The sequence below is a fragment of the Squalius cephalus genome (assembly GCF_949319135.1).
Source record: "Squalius cephalus genome assembly, chromosome: 19".
NCBI classification, from domain to species: domain Eukaryota; kingdom Metazoa; phylum Chordata; class Actinopteri; order Cypriniformes; family Leuciscidae; genus Squalius; species Squalius cephalus.
Genome location: NC_137140.1, coordinates 34,710,264 through 34,723,059, shown reverse-complemented (window position 1 = coordinate 34,723,059; position 12,796 = coordinate 34,710,264). Strand labels below are relative to the sequence as shown.

At 38.9% G+C, this 12,796-nt stretch overlaps 1 protein-coding gene across 1 annotated transcript; it reads right to left on the bottom strand.

Annotated features, from left to right (window-relative positions):
- Positions 1–1,681: 1,681 nt before the first annotated feature.
- On the bottom strand, positions 1,682–12,357 carry plaub (plasminogen activator, urokinase b). The gene is made up of 12 exons (XM_079851198.1): positions 12,339–12,357; positions 11,007–11,084; positions 10,855–10,900; positions 10,643–10,744; positions 9,497–9,605; positions 8,226–8,323; positions 6,076–6,117; positions 5,690–5,876; positions 4,252–4,403; positions 3,715–3,855; positions 2,640–2,788; positions 1,682–2,008 (listed from the first exon to the last, which is right to left on the bottom strand). Exons 2-12 carry the CDS (start codon positions 11,061–11,063, stop codon positions 1,814–1,816), a joined length of 1,278 nt encoding a protein of 425 aa, XP_079707324.1. The 5' UTR covers positions 11,064–11,084; positions 12,339–12,357; the 3' UTR covers positions 1,682–1,813.
- Between the last annotated feature and the right edge of the window lie 439 nt (positions 12,358–12,796).

Here is a 12,796-nt window from a genome sequence, read left to right as displayed (position 1 = left end):
TGCATGAGCGCAGGTAAACTCATGTTCTCAGGTGTGTGTGTGTGTATGAGCGCAGGTAAACTCATGTTGTCAGGTGTGTGCATGAGCACAGGTAAACTCATGTTCTCAGGTGTGTGTATGAGCGCAGGTAAACTCATGTTGTCAGGTGTGTGTATGAGCACAGGTAAACTCATGTTCTCAGGTGTGTGTATGAGCGCAGGTAAACTCATGTTGTCAGGTGTGTGTATGAGCGCAGGTAAACTCATGTTGTCAGGTGTGTGTATGAGCACAGGTAAACTCATGTGTCAGGTGTGTGTGTGTATGAGCACAGGTAAACTCATGTTCTCAGGTGTGTGTGTATGAGCACAGGTAAACTCATGTGTCAGGTGTGTGTATGAGCACAGGTAAACTCATGTTGTCAGGTGTGTGTGCATGAGCGCAGGTAAACTCATGTTCTCAGGTGTGTGTGTGTATGAGCGCAGGTAAACTCATGTTGTCAGGTGTGTGCATGAGCACAGGTAAACTCATGTTCTCAGGTGTGTGTATGAGCGCAGGTAAACTCATGTTGTCAGGTGTGTGTATGAGCACAGGTAAACTCATGTTCTCAGGTGTGTGTATGAGCACAGGTAAACTCATGTTGTCAGGTGTGTGTATGAGCGCAGGTAAACTCATGTTGTCAGGTGTGTGTATGAGCACAGGTAAACTCATGTTGTCAGGTGTGTGTATGAGCGCAGGTAAACTCATGTTGTCAGGTGTGTGTATGAGCACAGGTAAACTCATGTTGTCAGGTGTGTGTATGAGCGCAGGTAAACTCATGTTCTCAGGTGTGTGTATGAGCGCAGGTAAACTCATGTTGTCAGGTGTGTGTATGAGCACAGGTAAACTCATGTTCTCAGGTGTGTGTATGAGCACAGGTAAACTCATGTTGTCAGGTGTGTGTGTGTGTGTGTGTGTGTGTGTGTGTGTGTATGAGCGCAGGTAAACTCATGTTCTCAGGTGTGTGTATGAGCACAGGTAAACTCATGTTGTCAGGTGTGTGTATGAGCGCAGGTAAACTCATGTTCTCAGGTGTGTGTATGAGCACAGTTAACCTCATGTGTCAGGTGTGTGTGTATGAGCACAGGTAAACTCATGTTCTCAGGTGTGTGTGTATGAGCGCAGGTAAACTCATGTTGTCAGGTGTGTGCATGAGCACAGGTAAACTCATGTTCTCAGGTGTGTATATGAGCACAGGTAAACTCATGTTGTCAGGTGTGTGTGTATGAGCACAGGTAAACTCATGTTGTCAGGCGTGTGTATGAGCACAGGTAAACTCATGTTGTCAGGTGTGTGTATGAGCGCAGGTAAACTCATGTTGTCAGGTGTGTGTATGAGCACAGGTAAACTCATGTTCTCAGGTGTGTGTATGAGCACAGGTAAACTCATGTTGTCAGGTGTGTGTGTGTGTGTTTGTATGAGCGCAGGTAAACTCATGTTCTCAGGTGTGTGTGTATGAGCGCATGTAAACTCATGTTGTCAGGTGTGTGTGTATGAGCACAGGTAAACTCATGTGTCAGGTGTGTGTATGAGCACAGGTAAACTCATGTTCTCAGGTGTGTGTATGAGCACAGGTAAACTCATGTCGTCAGGTGTGTGTATGAGCGCAGGTAAACTCATGTTCTCAGGTGTGTGTGTATGAGCAAAGGTAAACTCATGTGTCAGGTGTGTGTATGAGCACAGGTAAACTCATGTTCACAGGTGTGTGTGTATGAGCACAGGTAAACTCATGTTCTCAGGTGTGTGTATGAGCACAGGTAAACTCATGTGTCAGGTGTGTGTATGAGCACAGGTAAACTCATGTGTCAGGTGTTGTCAGGTGAGCTGTGAGGGAAGACAGGCTGGTTTTCTCCATGATCCAGTGATGGTAGTTGCTCACTTTAGTATAAACACCAGGACGAAACTTTCGGGAACATCCCTCTCCCCAGCTCACCACACCCAGCAGGATCGCACGGCCTCGGACACGACACACCAGCGGCCCGCCGGAGTCACCCTGAACACACACACAGGAGCATTTTGTATGCACCATATTACAAATCCATTATCATTTTGAATGTTTAATGCTTGTTTGAATAAATCAGGCAAGTTTTTATAACAGCAAATGTTTATATTTCATATAACTTTATTATTATAAAAACAAATAAAAGTGTAATTTAACTGTTTGTATACAAAGCAGTTAATTTTTACCTTCAATATTATAGTAGTCTAATGAAGCCTATAGGCTACAACTGACTCCCATAGACAGCATTAGTTAAGAGATTTGTTTTCCTTGAGAAAATTTGCCATGTATTGTACCCGATATCCAAAATAATCAATACTGAACCGAATAGAATCGGAATCGAATCGAATTGCAAGCTTGTGAATCGAAACAGAATCGAATTGTGAAATTTGTGTCAATACCCAGCCCTAATTTTTATCAAATAAATGCAGCCTTGATGAGCAGAAGACTCTTCTTTTAAAAATATTGAAAATTCTTACCAATCCAAAACTTTTGAACAGTGGTGTAAATAGTGTATACAAAACCTGAACCTCTTGAAAAGAAAGCAATGAAGCAGTGAAGAAAGTAGTGCCACATTTTTATAATGAATATTGTAAATAATCTGAGGATGATTGCTGTGTCGTACCTTACAGGCGTCCGCGCTCCAGTCTGGACTCCCGGCACACAACATGTTCTCTGTGATCATGTTCCCATAGTAGGATTTACTGGAGCACAAATCCTGTGACAGCAGCTTCACTGTCGCTTCTCTGAGATACCGAGAGTAATACCACGCCCCTGCTCAACACACACACACACACACACACACACACACACACACACACACACACACACACACGATGAATGAACCCCTCATTAGAGCAAACAAAACACACCCAACACACAAACAATCCCACACACACGCACTCCCACATACACACACTCCCACACACTCCCCCCCCCCCCCACACACACACACATTATTGTACATCTATCTTTATGAGGACAATCATTGACACAATGCAATCTCTAGCCGCTTACCCTAACCTTACCCATCACAACTAAGTGCCTAACCCGACCCCTGACCCTAAACCGACCCTTAACCTCATTATAACCTTATCCCTAAAACCAAGTCTTGACCCTCAAACAGGCCTTTAAATGATGTTTTATAAACAAAGTTCGGGAGGAGCACGTTCAAATAAGCAATCCAATCTACTCGTCATCAAACAATTATGTCTACCCTAATCAGCATGACAAGAAGTATATATATATCCACACTGTCAACTCACCTAATATTCCTTGACAGTTTTTCAGCATCCCTCCACCACCCCGACTCCTCACTCTTGGCTTAATCTTTACAGCCAGGAATACGGGGGGAGTACTCTGGGTTCGGGCCGAATACCGAGCCCGGAGCCCTCTCCTCGGACAGCACGCCAAATACGCATTTATTCTATCTAACTTATTTGTAAGTGTGAACTAGTGAAAGGCTCTCAGAAACTGAGGACAGGCCAAAATGTCCTCACTCCAATGGTCTAAAACTCAAACTGGTCCTCACAAAGATAGTTGTACAAGTACACACAAACACTCACATACACTCACACTCACACTCACACACACACACACACACACACACACACACACACACACACACACACACACACACACACACACACACACACACACACACACACACACACACACACACACACACTCAGCTGTTGTACCTTCTTGCTCTTTGCCGTATCCAGTGACCTGACAGGACGTCCCGCTACGTATTGAATGATGTGGTTCTGGGATGCAGACCGTCTTCACTGAACGGGACTCTTTTGCACAGCGACCTTCAGGACTGCGAATCTTCAACAACGCTGGACACACACACACACACACGTATCAATCAGATTGTTATGATGGTCTGATATATAATGCATTTTACTGCACCAACTAAACTTGTGTAGTCTGACCTCGCTGAAAAGAAAAGGTGTTTAGTTCGGGATTCTGGATGTTTTTTTTACTAGCTTAACCAGACAGACTTTACAGGACAGCCAGTTTCACTAGAAACACTCGTTATAGACTCAGCAGCAGCAACCCTAGACTAGTGTAGTAATTCAAGCTGGTCTTAGAAGGTTGATGGTCACAAATGTTCACATTTATTAATTTAACTAAAAACTTTTATCCGCAGTGAATGATGTAGATGTGTTGTTGTTGTTGTTGTTGTTGTTGTTAGCATGTCTGGGTGTGAGTTAGTTCTCGGTCAGGATTACCGATGTCGTTTTTGAAGTTTCCGTCAGTGTTGTCGAAGTGTTCATGGATGAAGAGCTCAGAGACGTTGAACTCCTGCTCTTTCTCAATGTCCGTCTCATTGATGGCGTTTTTCCCCAGAACTACTGACAGTTTATGGACATCAGTCTGAGCGCTGAAAACATGAAGAGACCAATGTGAGTGAACATTTCTAAATCAATCCAACCATCTATCCATCTATCCATTCATCCATCCATCCATCCATCCATCCATCCATCCATCCATCCATCCATTCATCTAACCATCAATCCATCCATCCATTCATTCATTTATTCATCCACCCATCCATTTATTCATCCATCCATCCATTTATTCATCCAACCAACCATCCATCCATCCATCTATTAATTTATTCATCCATCCATCCATTCATCTAACCATCAATCCATCCATCCATTCATTCATCCACCCATCCATTTATTCATCCATCCATCAATTTATTCATCCAACCAACCATCCATCCATCCATCCATCCATCTATTAATTTATTCATCCATCAATCCATCCATCCATTCATTTATTCATCCATCCATTTATTCATCCATCCATCCATTTATTCATCCAACCATCCATCCATCCATCCATCCATCCATCCATCCATCCATCCATCCATCCATTTATTCATCCAACCATCCATCCATCAATTTATTAATCTATCCATCCATCCATTCATTTATTCATCCAACCATCCATTCATTTATTCATCCAACCATCCATTCATTTATTCATCCATCCATCCATTCAATTATTCATCTAACCATCCATCCATCCATTCATTTATTCATCTAACCATCCATCCATCCATTCAATTATTCATCTAACCATCCATCCATCCATCCATCCATCCATCCATCCATCCATCCATCCATCCATCCATCCATCCATCCATCCATCCATCCATTCAATTATTCATCTAACCATCCATCCATCCATTCATTTATTCATCTAACCATCCATCCATCCATCCATCCATTCATCCATTCATTTATTCATCCATCCATCCATCCATCCATCCATTGATTTTGGCTTCCCATTTATTCATTTCATCCATCTGTCACATCTGTTACAAAGCGCCTAAAGGGAAGATGATGTAAAAATATGAAATGAGAGGGAAAATTACATTTGAAGGCTTTTGCGTTTGCTCGTAAAAATGCAAAGTTTCTCCGGGAATGCAAATGTTTTGCATATAAATGCAAATGCACTGAAATATAACACAAAAAATATAATTTTCCCTCCCAAGAAGTTCTGCTGATGGAAAATATATGAGATGGGAAATATAATTTTTCCTCCCATCCCGTAATTTTTCCATCACAAGAATGTTGCAAAGTTTCTCAGGGGAATGCAAAAGCTTGTTCGTGTTCAGCCTCTCTGCCCATGTATCGGCTCTGCTAGTGAACTGACCCGTCTGGGAAGCAGTGAGCGGCTGTGAGGATCCAGCAGGGAGAGATGAGACTCCCACCACAGGTGAACGCTCTTCCCCGAGTCCTCATGCTGAACACAGCCGCCATCCAGGGGTGGAGCTCCACCGCACTCAAAGCCCCGCCCACAACCTTCATGCTCCGCCCCTCCCTCTGGCCACACCTCCAGCCTGGACACATGAGAGACGCTCAAACAGATTTACTGGGAAAATACACTGGGATCTCCTTCATTGTATTAACTCAGTTTTTTTATTTCAATGACCTTAACATTTTAAGCCAACCATGTTACTTACTTGTTTAAGTTAAACCAACAATATATATATTTTTTTTACATCCACACATCTCCAAACACAATGATCTCATTCTCACCTGACTGAGCATCTGTCAGACTGTCATCAGTAATACCAGAACCTGCAGAGATCAGATGCACCAAACTATTCAATGTCATACCGTGCAACATTAATACAGATCCTGAGCAGGGATGGGCAGTATTTCAGATATTATTCACATGCTATTTTGTATTTTTAAGCCTTTGAAAAAAAGAGCAAGAGGAAAAATAGCGTTAGTCAGTCAGTCAGTCTTCTTGATAGTGAAAGTCCCCCTGAAGTCAATCACTTTATTCCTTAAAACTCATCTTTAGTCACCAAAATGACACATTTAAAAAAAATTCCTTGAAAAAAGAATTCTTCATGCCTTAAACCATCTTGAATGTAACTCGACACCCTTGCCTCATTTAGTATGCGCGGTTCTACGAATATGCAAATGAGCCCCGCCTCCACTCACTCACTCACTCAGAGATCCACTGGTTGACGATCACACGTTGATCTGATTGGTTACAAGGTAGTTTGTGACGTCAGAAACACCAGCGATTTCAAAGCGTGTTTTTGAGACTGTCTTTGGTTCACTGCAGTTTTAAGGAGGAAATACTCATCAATGGTGTCGACTTATGAATTTACACGATTTGTCATTAAGCGTATTAAAAACACCACATAGACACATAAACAACATTAAAAACTTGATTTTCAACACAGGGGGACTGTAATTGGTTGTTGGTTTTATCAACTAGCTTGACAAATGTGTTTAAGCATTACTCACATTAAAGCGATAGAGAAACACGAACGACTGAGTAATAAATAGTGGGACGTGCTTGATGTTAAAAAGAGTTATTAAAAGTGCAATATGCCGCAAAAGAGAACTCATATTCAGTCTTCGCACAACTTTCTGTTTTTAAATATATTTTATGTATCTACACTCACCTAAAGGATTATTAGGAACACCATACTAATACTGTGTTTGACCCCCTTTCGCCTTCAGAACTGCCTTAATTCTACGTGGCATTGATTCAACAAGGTGCTGAAAGCATTCTTTAGAAATGTTGGCCCATATTGATAGGATAGCATCTTGCAGTTTATGGAGATTTGTGGGATGCACATCCAGGGCACGAAGCTCCCGTTCCACCACATCCCAAAGATGCTCTATTGGGTTGAGATCTGGTGACTGTGGGGGCCATTTTAGTACAGTGAACTCATTGTCATGTTCAAGAAACCAATTTGAAATGATTCAAGCTTTGTGACATGGTGCATTATCCTGCTGGAAGTAGCCATCAGAGGATGGGTACATGGTGGTCATAAAGGGATGGACATGGTCAGAAACAATGCTCAGGTAGGCCGTGGCATTTAAACGATGCCCAATTGGCACTAAGGGGCCTAAAGTGTGCCAAGAAAACATCCCCCACACCATTACACCACCACCACCAGCCTGCACAGTGGTAACAAGGCATGATGGATCCATGTTCTCATTCTGTTTACGCCAAATTCTGACTCTACCATCTGAATGTCTCAACAGAAATCGAGACTCATCAGACCAGGCAACATTTTTCCAGTCTTCAACTGTCCAATTTTGGTGAGCTCGTGCAAATTGTAGCCTCTTTTTCCTATTTGTAGTGGAGATGAGTGGTACCCGGTGGGGTCTTCTGCTGTTGTAGCCCATCCGCCTCAAGGTTGTGCGTGTTGTGGCTTCACAAATGCTTTGCTGCATACCTCGGTTGTAACGAGTGTTTATTTCAGTGAAAGTTGCTCTTCTATCAGCTTGAATCAGTCGGCCCATTCTCCTCTGACCTCTAGCATCAACAAGGCATTTTCGCCCACAGGACTGCCGCATACTGGATGTTTTTCCCTTTTCACACCATTCTTTGTAAACCCTAGAAATGGTTGTGCGTGAAAATCCCAGTAACTGAGCAGATTGTGAAATACTCAGACCGGCCCGTCTGGCACCAACAACCATGCCACGCTCAAAATTGCTTAAATCACCTTTCTTTCCCATTCTGACATTCAGTTTGGAGTTCAGGAGATTGTCTTGACCAGGACCACACCCCTAAATGCATTGAAGCAACTGCCATGTGATTGGTTGATTAGATAATTGCATTAATGAGAAATTGAACAGGTGTTCCTAATAATCATTTAGGTGAGTGTATGCCCATCTCTGATACATTAATAGAGTGAAAAGGACAGAGTCAGTACTGAGATCTTCTGTGCATCGGGGAATATCACAGTCCTCTCTGATGATCCTAGACTCCTTCTGTACGAAACACCACGGTCTGCGGCTGAAGTCTGGGTTTCTGTTGGTGTTGGAACATGTACAGTGAGTTATGATGGATGTAACTGACACGATGAAGAGAAATGAACACAATAACCACATTTACATGAGCAGGAATACTCCAAACAACACAGGAATGTCAGGCAGTGTGAGCAGCACAGGCTCGGGCAGGTGTGTGTGTGTGTGTGTGTGTGTGTGTGTGAAGGTGTGTGAGGGAATATTTCTGCAGGAGATCTTCATGTCTGGACTTGAGAATATGGGGGAATATTGCAAATATGATCAAGAACATGTGCAGGTCATATTTCACACCAAAATGAAAAGTAAAAAATGAATTGTTTTGCACTGTGACCAAATTCTCACTGTAATGTAATGTAATTTTTATTTATTTATTATTTATACATACATAAAAATAATTGTATAAAAGTACTTTATACTCTAATACAGTAAAATATAAATAAATGTTAATGTGGCAAATGTGTTTAATTATAATGAAAATAATACAAAAATCTTTATCAGTTAATATATTATTAATTGTATGACAGTATTGATTTACTTTAAAACAGTAAAATATAAATAAATGTTAATGGGGCTTGTGTGTTTCATTGTGTTTAATAATATCAAAAAAAGAAATGAATTAATTGTCCAAAAAGATTAATTTTCTTTATGCAAAACTTAAAAAATAAAATAAAATTAAATTAAATTAAATTTTAATACAATTTTCATTGTATAAAAATTGGTTCATTTTAAAACAGTAAAATTTAAATGATTAATAATGGGGCAAATGTGTTTCATTGTGTTTAATGTAAAATATAAAAAAATATATAATGTCAAAATGCAAAAAGACTTAATTTTCTATATTCAAAACTTTATCAAATTAAATAAACTTAAAATAATTATTAAATTAACCATTATTATTATATCATTATTATAATTATTAAATTAAAAGGTATTTAAAACTTTAATTTTTTTTTTTTTTTTTTAAATGGGTTCAATTTAATTATATTTAATATTTAATTTTGGGGTGAATTTTGCCCAAGACATGTCGGTTCTTGGCATGTTTTGTGAGATTTGCTTATAAATTGAGCCCCATAAACTTGTTTTCTTGTTCTATGAATATTCCAGTCTTCAGGACTAAGGCATGTTGGTATGGTTATAGTTGTCAGGTCACTCACGGATCTGTTTGAGCTCAACTCGCCTGCAGTGTTTGTGTTGACCCAATTCCACACATTCCCTCCCACTCTTTGATTTGGACACAGGACCTCTGTAGTGGAGACCGATCCCGTCAGAGCAGGACATGGACTCGTCTACCAGAAAACATCATTAGCTGAAGAACTTAAAGGGATAGTTCATCCATAAATGAAAATTAGCCCATGATTTACTCACCCTGAAGCCATCCTAGGCGAATATGACATTCTTCTTTCAGATTAATACAATCAGAGTTATGATGGATAGATGCACTTTTATGATGCATAGATGCACTTTTATGATGCATAGATGCACTTTTATGATGGATAGATGCACTTTTATGATGGATAGATGCACTTTTATGATGGATAGATGCATTTTTATGATGCATAGATGCACTTTTATGATGGATAGATGCACTTGCACTTTTATGATGGATAGATGCACTTTTATGATGGATAAATGCACTTTTATGATGAATAAATGCACTTTTATGATGGATAGATGCATTTTTATGATGGATAGATGCATGTTTATGATGCATAAATGCACTTTTATGATGGATAGATGCACTTTTATGATGAATAAATGCACTTTTATGATGGATAGATGCACTTTTATGATGCATAGATGCACTTTTATGATGGATAGATGCACTTTTATGATGAATAGATGCACTTTTATGATGCATAGATGCACTTTTATCATGGATAGATGCACTTTTATGATGAATAAATGCACTTTTATGATGGATAGATGCACTTTTATGATGCATAGATGCACTTTTATGATGGATAGATGCACTTTTATGATGGATAGATGCACTTTTATCATGGCTAGATGCACTTTTATGATGGATAGATGCACTTTTATGATGGATAGATTCACTTTTATGGACTTCAAAACAGAAACAGCAATTCACTGCCATTATAAATCTTGGAAGAGCCAGGCCATTTTTTAATATAACTCTGATTGTATTCGTCTGATAGAAGAATGTCATATACACCTAGGATGGCTTCAGGGTGAGTAAATCATGGGCTAATTTAAATTTTTGGGTGAACTATCCCTTTAACAGAGAGGATGAACATTTACAGATGCAAAGACCTGATAATAAACACACACACACACACACACACACACACACACACACACACACCTGTTTCACAGCTGGAGCCACTGAAGCCGTCAGGACAGAGACAGAGCAAGTGACGTCCCGACAGAGAGGAGAGAGACGTCCCACCATTCAGACACAAAACACCTGCAGGAACACACACACACACACACAGCAAGCGTGAGATCAAACTGCGGGACTTCTATGCGATATTAATGTGAAGTGAACATGAAAAATAAAAGATAAAGCATCTGCACCTGGTTTGTCCTGTGAAGCGCTGGGAAAGAGTCCTCGCTGAGCTCTCTGGAGGTCAAAGCAAAGAAACGAGGAGTTCAGTCTAGAAACTACACAATTAAAAGCAGTGTCTAAATGTGAGTGAGTGAAGTGTGTAGTTATGAAGCGCACTTACACAAACTGTGAGCGCTGCTAAAGCTAGCGTTAAACTCAGACTGCAGAACACAGACATTTCTCCTTCGGCCTTCAGACACTGAAACACAGATCATGCCATTAAAGCAGTCGAGAAGATTTGTTTTTAGAAATTCACAATGGAGAAATTTCCTGGAAAAATTCATTATAAAATTAATTTCCTATAACAGCCCAGGTCAGACAGAGCAGGCCTGGAGCGGAGAAGGAGATTAAAGCTCAGAGATCTGCACAGATGCATCTCAACAAGGTCTCAAGATGCCAAACGTCTGCAATCCAAAGTTAGAGATCTCAGATATAAACTCAAACATGTCTCATTAAAATGTTTCCATTCTACATAATCCAATTTATCAAAATAAAATAAAATAAAATAAAATAATAAAATAAAAGTCCTCCCATTTAACATAATCCAATTTATAAAAATAAAATAATAAAATAATAAAATAAAAGTCCTCCTATCCAACATAATCCAATTTATTAAAATAAAATAAAATACAAATCTTCCCAGAGCAAATGATCTAAAACTATCAACACATCCAAATAAAATAAAATAAAATAAAATAAAATAAATAAATAAAAACAAAATAAAAATCTTCCCAGAGCAAGTGATCTAAAACTATCAACATAATACAACATATCAAAATAAAATAAAATAATAAAATAAAAGTCCTCCCATCCAACATAATCCAATTTATTAAAATAAAATACAAATCTTCCCAGAGCAAATGATCTGAAACTATCAACATAATGGAACATATCCAAATAAAATAAAATAAATAAATAAAAACAAAATAAAAATCTTCCCAGAGCAAATGATCTAAAACTATCAACATAATACAACATATCCCAATAAAATAAAATAAAATAAAAATCTTCCCAGAGCAAATGATCTGAAACTAGCATAATACAACATGTAAAAAATAATAAAATAAAATAAAACAGTAGAATTAATTGAAAAATAATCCATCCCAGAGTAAATGATCTGAAACTATGCAACATTTCTAAATAATAAAATGAAATATTAAACTAAATAAATCCAGCAGACTGACAAGTATACATTTAGGTATAAATGTTGCTTCTCAAGGTTCATTAAAAACAGCATGTAATAATAAAATAATTTGGAAACTTGTCAAAAACAATTTTATATAAAGCACACTATGTTATATTATTGTCCTCATATCTTCTACCAGCATTTACAGAGTTAGTAATGCACAGATCATCTCGTCTCTATGAATATTGTGCATCTGGATTATTTTCAAAGCAGTTTAATGTCTCAGTCATGCATGAACTCGTGTATCAGCAGAATAACTCAACTCACCGGTTATCAGATCAGCAGGACCGGAGTGTGTGTGTGTTTCGTCTGATGGATTTACACACTCCCTATATAGAGGAGCATTAGCTCTGATTGGCTGCAGGAACAGAAGAGTTTGTGTGGGAGTTTGTCAAACACACACTGAAACTAGATCAATGATGATTCAAACTGACTTCAGTTCTCTTCATGCTTTTGCTTTCTTTATTTTCGAAAAAAAAATCACGAGTATCAAATATGATCATCAGGCTTTTGAGGAGTCATTCATTCATTCACTCAGTCATTATTGAATTGCATTGAATCAAGAAGAGCTTTAATCATAAAACTGAGCATTCAATTATCATCTTACTAAGACGTAATATTGGCAGATATTGATATTTATATGCATTTTAAGTATCTGCTGCACTGTTATTAAGAACTCATTGTTTTCATCTTACTTTTTGCCCATTAAAATGTCAGCAAATGCA

What these genes read in the sequence shown, in the direction of transcription:
- plaub (XM_079851198.1), bottom strand. Translation starts at nt 11,063, where the DNA reads ATGTCTGTGTTCTGCAGTCTGAGTTTAACGCTAGCTTTAGCAGCGCTC. An exon ending in GGTCAACACAAACACTGCAG is followed by an intron (nt 8,324 to 9,496) that starts GCGAGTTGAGCT and finishes CAACACCAACAG; the next exon opens with AAACCCAGACTTCAGCCGCA. An exon ending in GCTCACTGCTTCCCAGACGG is followed by an intron (nt 4,404 to 5,689) that starts GTCAGTTCACTA and finishes TCATGTTTTCAG; the next exon opens with CGCTCAGACTGATGTCCATA.